Raw genomic sequence first — 18,412 nt, 5'->3', positions numbered from 1 at the left:
TTGTTGCAGGAAGGGATTGTCCAAGAGGCACTGGGCTGCTTAACTTAGTATCCAGTGAGCTGCAGAGCTGGCCTTTGGCTCCCAGCTCTTGTCTGGGGTGTAGAGACTCCCTTGAGGGTTTTGGAATGGCTTCCAGCCGTCCCTGCAGCCTGTGCTCCCTTCACACGTCTCCGACTGGTCCTGACAGACGGGCAGGGGACACTGTGTCTCAGGTGGGTGTGTGACTCACAAGGGAGGGGACGGAGCAGCCAACAGTCTGCTGTGTGTTTTGGAAGAGGCTCAGAGGTCTGAGCTTTGCTACCTGGGAAGCTTTCGGTCTGTTTGGTGTCAGTGGTTTCTGTGTGCCTGCTGCCTCAGCGTCGGGGTGGGAAGCATTTGCTCTGAGCACATGATGCTCTGGTGTTGCTGATGGTTCTTGGTAGTATGGGGCAGTTTGTCCATGTGGATGCCCCCATCCCTGCAGGTATTTAAGGCCAGGCTGGATGTGGCTCTGGGCAGCCTGGTCTGCTGGTTGGCGACCCTGCACACAGCAGGGGGTTGGAACTGGATGAGCACTGTGGTTCTATCCCCAGGGACCGCCTTAGGGGAATTTGTTGGGTTGGTTCCTGTGTTGTAAAGACAAAACCCAGCAGCAGCCAAAGTTTTCAGGCCCTGAGGAGGAGCTCGCCATCTCCTGGGAAGCCTCAAAGCCATTTTCATATGGGAATTCGCTGCGGGGGTGGACAGAGGCTGGGAAGGAAGGGAAGTCACAGCCACGCTGTGCTCCTCTGATCTGTGCGCTGCGTGGGATCAGAGGGATCCCTGTGCATGACGGGGGGAGCCGAGGGGGAACCCTTTGGTTCTGTGTGACCCCAGCATTGGCACAGGGCCTGGTGGCTGCAGGCTGAGGCCACTGCCACGAAACCTCTTCAGTGCAGCCACATCCTCAGCAGCAGAGCTGCACACAGAATATGTGCTGTGCCCGACCACTGAGCAATGCATGCGTGCGGGTGGCTCTATGAGCCTGGGCTGCTCTGGGTTATGGGGCTGGGGGGGGCCCACAGACCCCATTCTGTTCCACCTCACACTGCCCTGTGCCGTGTGGTGCTCGTGGCTGCTGGGACCTGGGGAGTCAGTTAAACAAAGCATCTAATCCCTGTGTTTGGTGCCTGCTGGTGGCTCTGAACACAATAAGGGATTAACTTGGTCTTTATCTAATTGGTTTATAAACCAGGGAAGGGGAAATCGCTTTGTGAAGCATGAAACCTCCTCTTAATGGAAACTCAGAGACCAGAGCTTGTGTCCTTGCTAAGGAAACTCGTGTGCATCCCTTCCTCTTTAGCTCCCTGTTTGCTGGAATGAGCTTTTTGAGTGTCCCAGGAACAAATAACTTGGAACCAAGGGCTGCTCTGGAGCTTCCCATTGCTCTCCCCCATTGGGTAGCAGTAGGAGGGGTGAACTGCTTTCCTGCTTCCCATAGCAGGACTCAGCTGTGGGCTGCTAACATCACCCCTGGCTCCATTTTTAAAGCCATATTCATTAAAAGCAAATGAATGGATTTTCTTTTGACATCCAAATTAATAGTAAACGAGGTAATAATTATGCACCATGGTTTTTTGGGGGGGGGAGTGAATGGAGCAGCTTCAGAAGGCAATGCATGGACACTCCAGGGTGGATGGGGGCAGTGGGCTGAGCTGGGCAGAGACCCTGGGGGAAAGCAAGCAATGAGGGGTACCCCGGGTTTAAGAATACAATTTAAAGGCCACATCATCATCGTGTAGTGAAGCATTGGTGCAGTTCTCAGCACCAGAGCTCAGTGCAAAGAGTTTCCTTAGGAACGTGTGTTTTCCTGGGCTCCGCTCCACCGCTGCCTGTCAGCTGTGCTCCAATTCCACGCTGCTTTATGTTTGTATAATGGTCTGTTCCTTAAGCTCAGTGAGGACCCCCTGCATGAGGGGCTCTCCAGCCGTGATCCGGTGCTGCTCTGCTGTCACTGTTTGGAAGAGACACAGCCAATAAAGCACCAGATCATTCAGAGAGCACTCAGCAGCTGAGAGCCCACCGTAAATCTGGTGCCTGTGTAAGTTGCTTGGAACGACAGTGGGTAGCATTGAGATTCCAGCTGCCTGATTAGCACACAAACCTCATTTGTGGCGAGTGGGACAAGGAAGGCTTGGGAAACCCAGCTGGTGTGTAACGAGGTTTCTCCAATTACTCGGATATCAGTGAGTTTATCAGGTAGATGTTGCCTGGATTCCCTTTGTTTGCAGTGCTCCTGTGCCCGCTGGGTTGCTGTGGCTGTGCCATGCAGGGTGATGGGATGTGGGCAGCAGCAGAACAGGGCTGGGGGTTTAGTGTGCTGCTGGGGGGGCTGCCCATCCCTGGCTCCACCAGCACAGGGCAGCAGTCAGGGCAGCCCACAGCCATGATCCCACCTCAAGATGGGAGGGGGATGCATGCAGAACACACCTGGTTCAGCCCTATGGCAGCGTGGCTCTGGGTAAAAGGGCCTTGCAGCAGTGGAGTCGGGCTGATAAATGTTAAAATCTGCTGCAGGCAATCACTGACCTAATTTCCAGTATTGCTGTGGATTCATCCCTTCAGCTGTTGCTTGCAGCCCGGCTGTGGATGGGCTCCTGTGGGGAGAAGGAGGCACAGGAAGCTGAGGTCCCTGGGGGTGATGCTGTGGGCTGGGGGTGATGCTGTGAGCTGCAGCTGGGCTGGTGCTGACCCTGCTTGGAGCCCTGGCTGGTACACAAAGGATGTGTGGGGTCCAGCTCCGCTCCCTGTGGATTTCTGATAAGCAGCAAACAAATGCTAATTACGCAGCATAATTAGTGCGATGCCGCATCTATTTTTAATGTGCTGGGGAGACGTTCTTCCTTCCTCTCCATGGCTCTATAGGGCCATCCCACAGCGTACCAGCTGTGCTCCCCCCGCTCCACCCTGGGGGGGGGAGACCCTGAGCACAGCATCCCTGCAGCCCTCAGTGCTGCCCATTGGGATCCCTGGGGCAGAATGGGAAGGGACCCCATGAAGGCAAAGCTCCCACCTGCAGCAGGCAGCAGCTCTGAGAGACTCAGAACAATGAGGATCATTCCAAAGCCATTTTGAAGCTAACTCATGGGCTGCTGTGGGGGCTGAGCCTCCAGCAATGCTGTTCCTGGGGTGAGTTTGGCCTCGTGGGGTGAGGTGATGGCAGTGCCTTCGTGCTGCAGTAGGGCTGTGCCAAGGATGCTTACAGCTCTGCATGCTGAGTACGGGGGACAAAGTGATGCTTGTGCACCAAAGCCTCCCTGCCTGTTCCCCTGTGCTGGAGGCTCATCCCATGCTGCCAGGGCTCTGCTGTGAGTCTCATGCTATAGGACTCAGGCTCTGGAGCCAGGCCTACATGAGCAGAGCAAGCTGCAGGATGTGGGTTACCAACTGGAGCCCCTGCCTTGGCTTCTGCTGTCAGCTACACAGTGAGCAGAATGAGCTCCCTGCTCCTGCTGCCCCGGTTTCCCTGCAGGGAGCTGCTCCCAACCTGCTGCCCACCTTCTGCTGTGGAGCACGATGTGCAGGGGATCGCTCAGCTTTGCCCCCACCTCCTCCACATTTTGCCACACGCTGGCAAAGAGCAAAGAGATGGTCGCAGCCCCCGGCTCCAGGCTGAGCCCCCGCACCGCTCAGTGCCTCATCCATATTTCATCTGGCTCTCCCAGCACAGCAGTGCGGAGCAGCATACGGTGTGGCACACTCTGTGCTAATTAATTTAACTGCATGTTATTAAGCGTGTGCCTTCGGCACCGCATCGCAGCAATGCTGGTGGGGAGGTGGGGCTGCAGGCTGGGTGCTGTGGGCATCTCTGGGCAGTGCATGCGTCCCACAGGGCAAAGGTGTGGGAGGGAGCAGCTCAGGGTGCAGCACCTCTCTGCTTTCCATGGGTGTTCTGTGGTGGAATGGAGTTGGTTTTGCTTTCTGCTGTGCCCACCGTGCAGCAAGAAGGGGTGAGAGGTTTCTCTCCCACGTGAGCCAGTAGCGAGCGCCCGGATCAGCGCAGTAAATCCCGGCTGCATCCTGCCCTTAAGAACTCTCCCTCGCCCCCGTCAATATTTCTGTGCCACCTCCCCGTGCTGTGGGCCCTGTCCTCACGCAGCCCAAGATCTCCATCTGCTCTAAAAGCCTCCTGGATTTAATGCACTCGGTGTGGGCAGTGCTCTCCTTTATCCGCGAGCTCTCAGTGTTTCCAGGCTCCCACTGTGAGCTGCAGCCCAAAGCTGTGGGGCTGAGCGCTGGGGGCTCCGAGCTGTGCCACCCCCAGTGCAGAATCCTCGGCTCCTCGGGTTGTTGCACTCACTGCTGCTGCTGGAGGGGGGCCGGTGCTGGGCAGCCTTGTCTGTGGGACAGCGAGGCTGCAGGGGGTGGGGGATGGGGGCACAGTGTCTGCACCAATTGGCCCTAAAGCTGCTTCGATGCAGCAGTGTTTTACCCAGGGCGGTGCTCCGAGGGGACGTGGGGTTCGAGTGGCCGTGGAACATGGCTTGAGGACAGGCACGGCACGAAGGGCTGCAGGATCCCCTCATCTAATCCCTCATCTCTGGGACCCCACGGCTCCTGCCCTCCCCATCCATCAGGTCACAATGTGACACACCGGGACACGGAGCCGAGGTGGAATTGCAGAGCCAGGAGTGAGGGCTGGGGGGGGCATTCTGTGATGGGCAGGAAAGGCAGCGCGTTCACCTGGTGAGCTCAGCGTGCAATAAGCCGGGATGTGCAGCGGCTCCTGAGTGCGGCAGGGGGTTCCTGTGAGCAGCACACACAGCCCGGCGTCTTTCTTCACTCTTTTATTGTGTAAAAATAAAGTCAACAATTCATGTCATCTCGGCAATAAAATGGAGAGAGGAAAAAAAGAAAAGCACGAGTATCATCAGTAGAAACAGTGCATTTCAGAGCTGCTGCTGCGGGCTGGAGCGTAATCGTAACCCATTCAGAATCCAAAGGAGACGGAGAGAGGAGGGATGGACGGCTTTGGTTGGCAGAACGGCTGTGATGGAGAGGCGGTCCCTCCCCGCTCTGTGCGCTGTGAACCCAGCGGGTCGCACCGCTCCGTTCTGCGCTTTGCTCCGCAGGGAATGGAACGGACTGACAGCGGTTCCTAAAGAGAGCACAGTCAGAATAACGGGGCCCCGGGGGGAACCGGGAGGCACCGGGGGGGGGGGGGGGGGGAGATGGCTGCGGCTGTAAGTACAAAGCGGGGCTTTAGAAAAGGAAACCATACAAAATGCGTTTGTCTCAAAATACGTTTCTTTCTCTTTTTTTTTTTGTTCTTTTTTCTTTTTTTTTACCTGCAGGGTCTCAGGGAGCGCTGCTTGAAATTCTTCATAAAAATACTCTTTTTTTTTTTTTTTCTTAATTATCGTTATTATTATTGATAATAAACTTCCTTCGGTAGTAAGAGAAACAAATATATCGTGTTATCAAAAGCAGAAAGGCTTCGGACTTCTCAGCAGTCGCTAAACAACTTCCCGGGGGGGGCAGAAAGGCGGTTTTGTCACCAGCTACGGCACGGGATGGGGGGGCGAGGGGGGGCGGGGCTGCGGGCGGAGGGGGGGGGACGTACCTGAGTGAGGGGGGGGCGAGGGGCTGGGCCCGCTCCTGCCTGCAGCCCGGGGTTATGGCTGTGGTGCTGGGGAGCGGTGCTGGGGGGGGACACACAGAGTTTGGCTGTCCTGGAGGAGAAGGAATGGGAAACGGGATGGGGGGCTATGGGGGAGAGTGGGAGGGGGGAGGCAGCATCCTCAGAGCACAGAGAGAGGCCCGAGGAGGGTGCATGGGGGGGTTATGGGGGTTGTGATCCTCCGCCAGCCCTGGGGGGGCTGCAGGGGGGGGACAGGGATGGGGCGGGGGGGCCGGGCGAAGCGGGGCAGGCGCAGCCACGCCAGGCCAAGGCACGCAGGCATTGAAGAACGTTGGCAAGACAGAAACCGGACTGCGGGTATGAAAGGGGAGGGGGGAAGGGGGCCCGGCTCCAAAGGGGGGTGGGGGTGGGGGTTGGGAGGTGTGAGGGCTTCGTTCTCAGTCAGTTTTGCGCAAAAAAAAACAAACAAAGAAACAAACAAACAAATCCCAACCAAAATAAATAAATAAATAAATAAGAGGAAAACCCCAAATGACTGAAAGAACCCGATGAGGAGGGCGGCTCTCGAGTGTCCGTGGCCCCTAATTGAGCTGGCGGCAGGCCTCGAAAGTCCACTTGGTGGCCCCGCCGTAGATGTCGATGTTGGTTTCAGCCCAGGCGATGACGTTCCCCGCCTGCGCCTTGCTGCTGCAGGTGGCCAATGCGTACACCTCGCCCGGGGACAGCCGCCGGTCCCACACGTTGAAGTGTGCCAGCTCCCCCACAAAGGCCTGTGTGGCATCAAACCCTCCTCCCAGCGTGTCCTGGGGGATGAAGGGGTGGCTGTCAGAGCCTCGTGGCGCTGGTGATGGTCCCGTTCCCCTCGCAGGGACCCTTACCTGCTCCTGGCCCAGCACCAGCACGCCCTGTGGTTTGATGGGGTGATAGGGAGCCAGGTTCTCACCGCTGCCCGTCTGCGTGCCGTCCTGGTACGCCTCCCAGACGCCGTCCCGCGTGGTCCAGGTGACACAGATGTGGTGCCATTTGCCATCGTTGATGACGAAGGGCAGCTTGGCCACCTAACGGGGATGGGAAGGGGTCAGGGTGGTGGGGCTCCTTCTGTCCCCTCCATGCTGCCCCTATTCCAGCCCCTCCGTGCCCACACCGTGCCATCAAGGAGGATCCCTCCAGCCTCCCCCCCCCACCTCATGCCCACACCTTGTCATTGATGAGGATCTCCATGGGGTTGTTGCCCCACTCGATGAGCACCAGCTCGTTGGCCTGTCCAGGCACAGCATAGGAGAACGGGGTGCCCATGCCGGGGGAGGCGCTGGATTTGATCCACATGCAGATGCTGAAGGCGTACATCTCGGGAAGGCTCTTCTTCACCTTGGCATACATGTAGTTGGTGCGCAGAGGGAAAGTGAGCTGGAACCGATCCGGGGGGCGGTTGTCCTTCTGGCCTGTGGGGTGGAGGTGTGCTGGGACCCCACTGCGCTCACCCGGGGATGGGGGTCCGCGCCCCTCCCAGCCCCATTATGTAATAGCAGCGAGCACAAATCCCCCCCGCACGGCCCCGCTCTGGCCGTAATCCCCGGCGCGGAGCATCCCCGGGGGACGGAGGGGACGGAGGGCAGCGCTCGGAGCGGACGGGCTCTGCTCGGCATCCCGCCGGCAGCGGGGAGCGAGTGGGGTGTGTGGGGCGGGTACCTTTCTCCAGGTCGCTGATGCGCTGATGCAGGGACGTGAGGGTGCTCTCGATCTTGCCCCGCTCCTCGGACTCGTTCTTGGGGTTGTACTTGCCCTCCTCCAGGCTGTTGACCCGGGACAGAACCTCCTTCTCCAGATCGTCGATCTTATTCTGCAGGATGTCCTTCAGGTTGGTGCTCTGCCCGGAGGAGTTCATCCTGCTGAACTGCTGCGGGAGGCGGACAGAGCGGGGAGGGGGAGGGCCGTTAACACCGCGTTCCCCCGCGGGCTCCGCGCTGTGCGGGCTCCGGGTGCGGGACGCGGGGTACCTCCAGGTTCTCCAGTCGGGTTTTCAGGGACTGCAGCGTCTGCCCGAGCTGGCTGAGGGTCTCGGCGGCCGGCGCCCGGGACAGGTCGCCCATGGTGTTCTTGGAGAAGCCGCTCTGCTTCCTTCCCCCCCCGCCGCCCTTGGACTCGCCGGGCAGCGCGTCCAGCACGCTCTGGCTCTCGCACCTGCCCAGCTTGGCCGTCAGCTCGCGGATGGTGTCCTTCTGGTTCATGATGGTCTCTTTCTGCTGCAGCACCGTCTCCCGCAGCTGCAGCACGGTGCTCTTCAGCTCCTCGGCCGAACCGCCGCCCGGCGCCGTAGCCGCGCACATGTCCCCGTCCAGCGGCACCGAGGTGCAGATGAAGCGCGTCTGTCCGAAGCTCTGAGCGCGGCCGCGCAGCGCCGACAGCGCCAGGAGCAGCGGCAGGGACAGGGGCAAGAAGCGGGGCAGGGACGGGAACGGGGGCCGGGGAAGGGGCAGGGGAAGGAAGCGGGGCAGCGCGGCCATGGCGGGGCCGGGGACCGGGCTGGGCTGGCGCCGGCTCCGCCGCTCTCCGCCGGGCCCACTGCGGCACGCGGCCGCTCTTATAGCGCCCGGGCGGAGCCACGCGACGTGACGTCACGGCGCGTGGAATCCCGGCCGCGAGACTTGGGGGGGGCTGCCGGTCCCGTGGGGGTGAGCGCGAGTGAGTGTGAGTGTGAGTGAGTGAGTGTAAGTGTGTGAGTGAGTGTGAGTGTGAGTGAGTGAGTGAGTGTAAGTGTGTGAGTGAGTGTGAGTGAGTGTGAGTGAGAGCGGCCGGGGGTGTCAGCCCGTGGGTGCGCGGTGCGTGGGTGTGCGCGTGGCCGTGCCACGGGGCGGGGGAGCGTGTAGAAGTGGGCGTGAAGCGGGGGCGCGGGGGGCAGCCAGAGGGGGCTCTCGTCGGTGTGCGGTGCGGTGCGGAGCCGCGCAGTGGCACTGCCCTACCGGGCTGCCGGGGCTGCCCCGTGGCCGTGGGTACCTCGTGTCCCACAGCCCCGCGGCCGCCGGAGCTCCGCTTCCTCGAGCCGCCGCCGGAGGGGCCCCGAGGTCTGTCCGCAGCCGGGGGTTGGGACGCGGAGCTGAGCCCCTCATCGCCCCACGCGCGGAGCCGCGGTGCTGCCCGTCCCGACGCCGGGCGGGCGGCGGGGATTCGGCGCTGTGCATCCCCGGGGTGCGCTCGGTGTCGCTCCCCGCGCCGTTCCCCAGCGCCGTCCGTCGGCTCTTTGCGGGGCTGTGAGGAGCTGCGGGGCGCCTGGGGAGCGGTTTTGCGATCGCGCCGTGAGTGAATTCGGTCCTTTCGGCTCGGTTCAGCTCTTGCCCCGCCAAATCTGCACTGCAGCAGCGCATATGGCTGGAGTATTTACATAATGCCAAGTTATCCTATGAAATGTGAAGCAATTAATTTTGATTAGTGAAGTGGGTCAGGAAAAGACAAGGTCCTTCAGGCCGCGGAGCTGCAAAGGACGAAGCGCTGCCGCTGCTGGGCATTTCCCTTCCCCCCCCCCCCCCCCCAACCCCCTACTCCCCCAGGATGAGCCCCGCCGGTTGGCACATCGCTCCGTGACTCACTCCGTTGCCTTTTTATCACATGTGCTCACCTGCCCCCGAGTTCTGCGACACAGAATGCTTCCTGCTGACAGCACCGGGTTACGAGCGGCCGTGGAGCTCGGGATGGTGCCAGCGCTCAGCGGTTCTGCAGTGCTCCGGAGTGCTGTCACTGCTCAGTGCCACCAGAGCCGCCAAAACGCTCAGTGACCTCGTGGTTAAAGGGGCTGCTCACCTGGATCCTTCTTAGAGCCGTTTCCAGCACTGTCCCTGCCCTCAGCTCGGAGCTGTGGAGTCTGGGAGGAGTGCAGCCCCGGGGCTGTGTGCTTTGCTTTAGGAAATTCCGGGGGAGAAATATATATATATATATATATACATCTGCATTTCCCTCTGGGTTCCTCATTTCTGGCTTTATTGCAGTGGTTCACCTCTCCTCTGCTCTTTGTGCTGTGTGGTGTTTGGATGCAGCCAGGCTGGAGCAGAGGGGTGGATGTGAGGGGAGGGCACAGGGATGCTGAGCAGGGGTGGACGCTGGGCAGGCCTCTCCCTTCCTCTGCTGGTTAGTGCCTTTCCCTTGGATAAAGGGATGCTGGGGAAAAGGCTGAAAAGACTGCAGGTCCAATTCTTCCACCACAGGCGGCAATGCAAACTGAAAACAATGTTACTGCAGGCAATACAGTTCCACCAGGGTAAAACGGGTCTGGGAGGCGGCGGAATCAGTGCCCACTTCTGTTAACATCTGTGTGGTATTGACAAAGCTGTTCGTGTCACTGAACCAATTTAACTAGGGAGCTTTTGTCATCCACAGTACATTATGCTGAGAGGAGACCAAGGTGACAGGTGCAGTAAAATAAACACTCTGATACTATGGTGATGGAGACCGTATAAATACCTGGATAGGAAAAAACAACAGTGCTGCGCTCCAGCAGATACTCACAGTAACCCCCCGTGTCTCCTCGTGTGAAGAAAGAACCAGAAAATATGAGAGAGAATTCAGCTTTCCCAGAACCACTGAATCATGCAGTGAGATCCGTTATTGCTTTTGCAGATTTAGGAGCCGGATAGATATAATGGAATAATGGAGCCCCTATTATCTTTAACTCTTCTCTCGCCTCTCCCCAAGCGTTCTCTGTGGCTGATTTATGGCTCCTTAGATGGAAAGAGCTGAGAGCAGTGATCCGGGCCACTCGGAGGTGGTGTGGTGCTGAGCAGATGCCAGCAGGAACATTTGTGTCTGTGATATAGAGGATTTTGGACAGCCTGGGGTGCCCCCCTGGGGCCAGCAGTCCCCTTGGGTCAGCATCCAGTGCAGAGCTGCAGCTCAGAAGTGTTCAGCCCCAGATCCCCTTTGCTACAGATGTGCAAAGGGCATTTTGGAAGTGGATGCCTGTGATCCCAGGGGCCGGGCGCAGAGCAGGGGGTGGAAGCTCTTTCTCCTGTTTGTGGAAGCGGCTGCGCACAAACCATCCTCCTGGGGGGGGATGCTGATTCCACAGCTAAGTCTCCTCTGTGCAGTATGATCCATTATGGGATGGAGACGGCTTTGAGATGGGAAACGGTGATGGGCAAAGCGAGAAGCTCAGCTCCCAGCGTTGGTGCCTCTGGGGGATGGCAGAGCCAACATCCCCGGGGCTCATTGCTGCAGCCCCACTCCCCACGCATGGATGTGGCACGAGGATGAGTGCTGGGAACACAGCAAGGACAGCACCCAGGTCAGTGTGGTGCCACATGTGGGGTGAGCTGGGTGCTGCCGGATCCCCATGCCCTGTGCAGCACGGTGAGGGCCGGGAGGTGAGCGCACACCACCCCACTGAGGGCTGCAGAGCTGTGCATATGCAGAATATGTATTTTTAATGCCTTCAGAAATTTACAGATCTCATTAGGACAGCCTGAGCGGGGTGTGCAGTTGGTGCAAATGCACCGCCTGGAAGATGGACTATTCCCTCCTGTAACAGACCAACACTTTGGACCGGAGTCCTGAAATCTGCTGCATTTTGCTGCAGTCTTTCTTTGCAGATCTCTCCCTCTCCATTCCTCTCTGTTTCTCTCGCACACATTCGGTCTCTCCTCCTTTTTCCTTCCCTCTCTTTCATTGTTCCCATCTCAGAAGTCAGTTTCCTCCTGAAACGGCTGACATTTACATCCAGTGAGAACGAGGAGTGTGCTCTTTGTGCCGGCACATCAGCGACGCTATAGGGGCACAGGTCCTTTCATTACAAATAATTAATTTAACCATACATTGCATAACATCCTAAAAAGCTTTCTAGGGCAATCTCATGCTAGCTGGATGCACAGCTCCTATCAATATTACATTACATTTGGGTACAACCGTTATGAAGTTTCATTAAAAATTTAATTTGTGGTTTCAAACTGCAGCTTTCCCTACAAAGTGTGGCAGAGAAACCATTCTGGATGCTCGAGGTCTGCTCCTGCATCAGCCAGGACTGCAGGAGAGCTGCAGCAGGGGCCGGGACTTGGGGTGGTGCTCCCTGTGCTGGCACACACCAAGAATCGTTTTACTGTCAGTAGAGCTGCCCTACAGCAGGAACTGGGAGCCGGGAGGGGGAATGGGATCCGCCGTCATGTTTTGTTAATGAAGTTCTGCTGCGAATCTTCAGCAGAAGCTTTGAATGGAGGGCAGGTCTGAAGCATCCCACATCCGCCTCTCCGTTTCTGAATTGATTTGTACAGTAGCTTCTGTCCCTCTCTGCACACACCAGAAGGACCAATGGCTTTTCCTTGGGATGGACCCTCAGCTCATTTCTGTCTGGGATTTCCCATGGAAGGAGGCAGACAGCTGATGGACGCCTGTGCATGGAGCTCCCTGCCCCATGGGTCTGCCCTCCCCCCACCCTCTCCTCCCTGCACTGAGCCAGGCACAAACCTTGGCTCCATTTATTATAACAAACAGAAATGATTGGTTTTTTTTCCCCCTGCCCAACAAAGGAAGGGACATTTCCAACAGGCGTGGGGCATTTCAGCAGAATTCACAGTCCTGGTGTGTGCTCGAGGTCGCTGCACAAGATCACTTCTCCTGCTGCAGAGAGGATAATAATGGGGAGTGGGTTCCTAAATCCCTTAAGCTTCTTTGATAGCTTCAATATTTATCCATAATCCTGCTGGCGCTCCGTACAGAAACAGCCAGGGCCTGGTCCCACCTTGCAGCCTTCCCTTTCCCCAGGAGGAAGGCAGGGCGGGATGGGAGGGAAACATCAAAAGCCACAGACACTGTTGTGCCCCAGTTTCTTCCTGCAATTACTTATTATTTTGCACAGTCTCTTGCTCTCCTTCTCCCACGCTCTGTGCTCTGTTATGGTAATGTCTGTGGAGGCTGGGCATGCCTCCGTGCCTGAAGGGAGGATGGACAGATGGAAGGACATCTCCGAGGGGGTTCCAAGCACTTATGGGGTGGGGGATGGCTTGTGGGTGTCCACAGGTCTGTGCACACAGGTGTTCTGTGAGCCCTGAGCAGGGAGCTCTGCCTGCATGCAGGGAGGAGCTGACAGAGAGCTCTGCTGGTGCTGGAGGGGCAGCTGCTACCTGTGCCACAGCCACTCTGTGCTGCTGCTGGGGATAGCTCGGAACACCTGGATTAAAATGCAGCAAGGCTTTAAAGGCAGGATAGGTAAAAATGCCATAATGTAGAAGGGAGTCATTGCATTTGCCTGCTGTGGGGCATGGCCCTTTTCTAAAGCATGGCTTTTAGTAAGGGAGAGGAGCTCTTATGACATTGAAGATTCTCTGCTGGCAAGGATGCTATTAGGGCTGGGTATATTATTGATTCCTCTTCCAAGATATAAAGCTTAAGAAGCTGCAGATAGTGGGCATAACTGGAATGACCCAGGAGCTGCTGCCAGCCGGTAAGCAGAGCTGGAGCGTCTGGCTGTGAGCAGAGCTATGTGCAGAGCTGGCTCTTCCCAGGCTGACACTGCAGTGAAAGGCAGGAGCCCAGCTGGGCCACAGCCAGCACTGGGATGGGCAGTGGGGACAGTGGGAGATCTTCAAGAGGTGGAAGACTGCAGAGCTCTGGGCTCCTCAACACCCAGCGCGTGCCTGGTTCTGTTGGTGTTTCTCACAGCACTTGGCTTCGAGGATTGGATGCCACCCAAACTTGAGAACATCAGCACTGCCCTGCTTTGATTCAAGTACAGTAACCACGCTGCCGTTATGTGGTCTGTGGGTCCAATTGCCTTTTGCTGTTATTTCAGAGGGCTTTTCTGCATGGCACATGCAAAAGAAGTGTCACTGCAAACCCAGACTACAGTAGCTGCACTGCATTGCTTCCAAGGACAGAAGCTCTTGGCATGGTCCTTGGAAGCAGAGCGAGCTTCTTATGCTTGCCACATCCTGACTGCTCAATCAGCAGTTTAATGGGAAGTCATTAGTGTACTATAAATTCATACATTAGATTTATGTAGTGCTTATTTTACCATGTAGAGAAGCCTTTGCTTTCCAGCTGCATGGACGTTCCCCTGTGTAAATGAGAAGATCGTGTATATATTCATCCTGCTTCCATTAATTATAATAAGTCTAGTCACATTATTTCTTAGAAGCCTGCTGGAATCTCAGCAGTAACACAGCAGCCATCAAAGCCACCAAAACCTGCAGAATCAGTGCTGAGCATTGTGTCACTATGGATTGGGATCTTGAGTTTGAAGTATCCTAGGCATAAGGAAAAAGGTTTCAAATGGTTTCTTTTGAAGGAATGGTGAAAAAGGAGTGATATAATCGTGCTACTTCAATGGATAATTTCTCAGGCATAGGAAGAGATTTCTGTCTTTTGCCATGGGAAGGACATTATTGGGGAGCAGTGTATGGATCAGCCTGGGCCACATATTCCATTCAGGGCTGGTTTGGTTGGATTGACTCCTCTTTTGTCATCACAAAACCAAGCCTTTGTTGTTTTGACTGAAGCAATCTGTGTTCTGTCATGCTGGGTATTTCCCAAGGCTGCTCCAATTGCCGGACTCAAGAAGAAGGCAGAGTATGAGAACTTCCCAGCATCTATCTATCCTAACTATCCTGTGAAACGCTGAGTTACTTCTCATTAAGCAGTTCCATTCCGGTTAAAGGGAATGTCAGGTCAGCTCTGTGCTCTGTGGGTAGGTGCAATTGCAGAAAGGTGTATCAGCAAATGGATGTTTGGTCGGAGTGCTTTAACAGGCTCAGAAGGAGCCAGCAGAACTCACGGTTTCTATTTCTGGTGCACTGGGGTTGTTCTGTCGCTGAGTCAGAGCTGATAGGATCTATAGCAGCTACAGAGCGGTTAAGGAAATGTTTTTGCTCTTAAGAATGAGAAAAGCAGTGAGTGTCTGCTGAGGTTACATCTATCATGTGTTTTTAAACACACATAGCCCGATAACCCAGCAAATTACCCACCCTACAAAGAGACAAAGAGAGATAATGATAACAAATGAGCTCACATTTATGTAACGCCTTTCACGGAGATGGATAGTGAAGTGCTTTGAGAACTCTATTAACGCATCCTACAAACTATCTAATCTATTGTATCCCCACACGCATTGAGAGCAGCTTCACTCGGGCTTTATGAGAAAAATATCCCCATTAAGCAACCCAGTTTTTGTTGGTCTGCAGAGTGGCCATTTCAGCCTCTGCAGTGGGAGCAGGAGTGTGGAAATCTTTACATTTGGCAGTGACCCGAAGCCACCTTTGGGCTGAAATGAAGCTGCTTCTTCATAGTCCAAATGACTTCCATCTTCTTTGCTACCTCTTATCCAAGAATGTCAAACGCACACATTAACTAAACTCCACCGCTGCTGATTCACCAAGAAATGCCCTTTTGTAGCTCAGTGGTGGCAGAGAGAAAAGACGGAACCTGCAGTTTTTCTGCTTCTTGTCACTGCATCCCCTCCTCTCTCTCCCCTTTTCTCAGTGAAATATTTTCCCCTAATGACAAACCACTGCATCCACTGAAAGGGCAAGGGGAGAATTTTGACCTGGTATTTGTTCTGCCCTTTTCAATGGGAGGGAAGGGTCTGTCATGCTCCAGGTTGGGCTCTCCTTACTAAGACAACTCCACACAGAGCACCTGGCAGTCTTAGCACCTGCACAGCATGTGTTTCCCTACGTGTGTGCATGTATACCTATGTAGAAGCAAGTGAGAAAGAGGATGCTGTGCTGGGAACACATCTTCCAGTTCTCTTCCTCACGGAGAGAGGTCACTGAGATTATTTTACAGATGGAGAGTCCATTTCATGAATCATTTCTTGATGTGTATTGGACTTGGCACAGAAATACCCCCTTCTCACCTCCTGGTGCCATCCTCCCCGGGCTCCACTTCCTGCTCCCACCCTCCAGTCTCTGACTTGCATTTACTGTAGGCAGATGAACGGGGAAGTCTGTGTGCTGCACATGCATAAATAATAGAAGTGATATCAGGCTTAGTTAAAAATAGATATTCTTCCTAATAAATATTTTACCTACTGTCTTTAGGATATAAAGCTTCCCCGACTGAAGTGTTAAAACAAACCTTGTTGTTAGCCCTAAATGCAGAAGGCAGCCCTGGCAAAGCAGTGTCTGGCTGAGATCCCACACGTGGGGAAGGCGTGTTCTCATGTATGAGCACACAGCCATGCGTTCGCTATGGAAGCCTTCAAAGGAGCAGCCCTTTGGCAGAGCACGTGGACTTTGAACCTGATGTCGACTCATGTGGTGACCCGCCAATGTGACTAATGAAAATTACAGATGAAATCTCCTGATGTTTATGAATAACTTTCTCCTTTCCATACTTTTCTTCCTTCCCACCTATGAGCGGAATTAGAAGCAGCTGGCTGAATGGGGCTGAACAATGGCTGCTGACAGGGACTGAGATAGGAGAGATTTTCATTAAAAAGAGTGGCAGGTGGAGGAATCTTTCAAAGTGTATTTCTAGAAGATAATCCTTCTGCATTCTGGTCTTTAGGACATCAGTGAACGTGGCTTGTTTGACACAGTTTCTATTCCCTAGACTCCCTAAGAACGAGGGCTTTACAGTGCTGCCCTAATCAAGAACAGATTTGCTAAACCTGGGTTTGGCTTTGTAAAAGATAAAAGCAGGGCTGAAACACGCTGGTTTGAGATGTGATGAGAGCCTGGAATGGAGCTCTGAAGTTGGGGGGTTCTGTCTGTAAGTATGACTGTGTGTTTTAGAAGGCTGCATACCCAGCAAGGCAATAGGTGAGTGCCTAAAAGAGGGAGGAACAACAGGGTGAGGGGTTTGGACATCAGATTGGAAAAGAAAGGCTAAGAGAATGGGTGTTATTTTGTCTGAGAAAGGCATAACAGAGGAAAAAATTACTTGAAAACATCTTTCACATACACAAGAGAGGGTGAAAGAGGATAAACTGTTTTCTCTGCCTGCTGAGGTAGGAATGGAGCACCTGCTTTAATTTTAAGATGGAAATTGGCTGTCAAAAGCATGCTGCCTGGAGAGCAGCCCACATATGGCCCAGCAGAAGCTCATATGTAGCCTATGTGGTGTACATTAGTGGCACAGGGCTTGCCATGGTCCATTGAAACTGAGTAATGTTTTGCCTGTATAAATGCTGCAGAGTTTTCTCCGCAATGAGAGAATCCTGATACTGAACTGTGGTGTGAGATAAAAGGAAGCTCAGGGAAATGCTTCGCTTCTAACAGCTACTTTTACGGAGATATAAATGGAAGATTATTTATGTCTCCCTTTGGTCCTTGCCCTGTGAAGACTGAAGGAAGTTGAGAAGTTCTGATTAAAGCATACAGCTGAAAATGACCAAAGAGAGCCCATGGCCGCTGTCCTGAAGATTTGTGCTATCAGAGAGCAGATGCCACGGGGCCAACTGCCTGGCAGCGCTATTCTTGAACAAATCAACTCATCCCAACACCCATCAAAGCTGAAAAGTTAGGAATTTAAATGGAGACTGATTCCCCGCTGACCCGCAGCATGTGTCCTTTAGAAAAGGGTGTTGGTGAGGCTTATTCAGCAATCTGATAATGCACTAGATGTAATTTTTGTTTGATACTTACAATCTCTGGTCAGTTTGCAAATTCTCTATCACTAACACTAAATGTCAAGTCCTTTTCATCATGCACTTATATTTTGCAGCAGAGCAGTGTCCCCTTGGAGGAGGTTGGGGTGCTGGTGCCTGGGGAGAAGCTCACGTATGGGCTGGTTTGGGGGGTCCCATGTCTGATTAGGAATGGGATGTGTGGCACTTGCATACCATGGGCAAGAAGGCAGTGATGTCCCAGCCCATCCTGCATGTGCAGGCTGTGTCTCGTGGCTGCAAGCACTCGCAGTGTTTCACCATATGTGGAGCCCCAGAAGGCTCACAGGGAGCTTTGCCAGGTCCCCCTTTTCCAGCAGGGTATGTCTCTGATGCTCCCCAGCTCTTCTGCAGTGTCCCCTGTGATGAAACCTAAGTGCCAGAGGTAGTCAAGGCTCCATCCTGAATCACTGCACAGAGCCTGGAGGGACATTTGTTGTGTGAACTGCGAGGTGAGCAAGGCATACAGCTGTTCCCTTGGGAGCAGGGCCCTGAAATAAAGGGGCAGAGAGCAGGGAACGCACAGCTTTCCCAGCACAGGGCAGGGGATCAGGGAAAACACCTGGGTCTTAACCAGCCACTGCTTGCAAGCTTTGCTGATGTGAACAGAGGGACATCTGTGCTCGCTGTCCTCCACCAGCTGTGCCCTTCAGAGGTATTTGCACTCCTGGGCAGCTCAGCAGCATGCTCTGGGAGGACGGGCACCGGCACACTGCTCCTAATGCCGTCGGCAGCCGGGATTAGCAGCAGCGCGGCAGTGAGGTCCATCTGCACTGTGTAAGGCTGCTGCAATCACTGCTGCCGTTTTGCTCGCTGCTGTCGGTGCTCAGAACTCGCTGGAGGTGAGCAGGGCTGCAGCTGCTCCTCGATGCTGTGGCACCACGAAGGGCTGAACCATGCAAGTTGTTCACACGGCGCCTCGTCCAGCCAGCAGAATGGATCATGCGCATCGAGTGTTTGTGAACGTAAACGTGCTGAAAGTATTACTGGAAGTTCATATAAATCGAATTATGTGTGTTTTCTTTGATAACTCGTGATGCTGCTTATAGCTCTGGAACGTTATCGATGTGAACGTGGTTTGGTAGTGAACTGAAAAACTGCGTTAGGAGCGGATGCTTGATGTTAATGAACTTTTATGTGGGGAAGGTGAATGCTGAAACATTGCGTCGGCCTTTGCCTGCCTGGAGGTGAACATCGACGGTCAGCCCGGCCGTCCCTCCGCTTGCAGGTCA

The 18,412-nt window shown here is 54.9% G+C and overlaps 1 protein-coding gene across 1 annotated transcript; it reads right to left on the bottom strand.

Annotated features, from left to right (window-relative positions):
* Positions 1-6,010: 6,010 nt before the first annotated feature.
* NPTX1 (neuronal pentraxin 1) lies at positions 6,011-8,172 on the bottom strand. The gene is made up of 5 exons (XM_072352230.1): positions 7,597-8,172; positions 7,289-7,496; positions 6,797-7,041; positions 6,478-6,657; positions 6,011-6,402 (listed from the first exon to the last, which is right to left on the bottom strand). Exons 1-5 carry the CDS (start codon positions 8,101-8,103, stop codon positions 6,181-6,183), a joined length of 1,362 nt encoding a protein of 453 aa, XP_072208331.1. The 5' UTR covers positions 8,104-8,172; the 3' UTR covers positions 6,011-6,180.
* Positions 8,173-18,412: the final 10,240 nt, after the last annotated feature.

Source organism: Excalfactoria chinensis, chromosome 17, assembly GCF_039878825.1.
Source record: "Excalfactoria chinensis isolate bCotChi1 chromosome 17, bCotChi1.hap2, whole genome shotgun sequence".
NCBI classification, from domain to species: Eukaryota; Metazoa; Chordata; class Aves; order Galliformes; family Phasianidae; genus Excalfactoria; species Excalfactoria chinensis.
The sequence above is the reverse complement of the archived record's forward strand: the minus strand, read 5'-3'. Positions and strand labels throughout refer to the sequence as shown.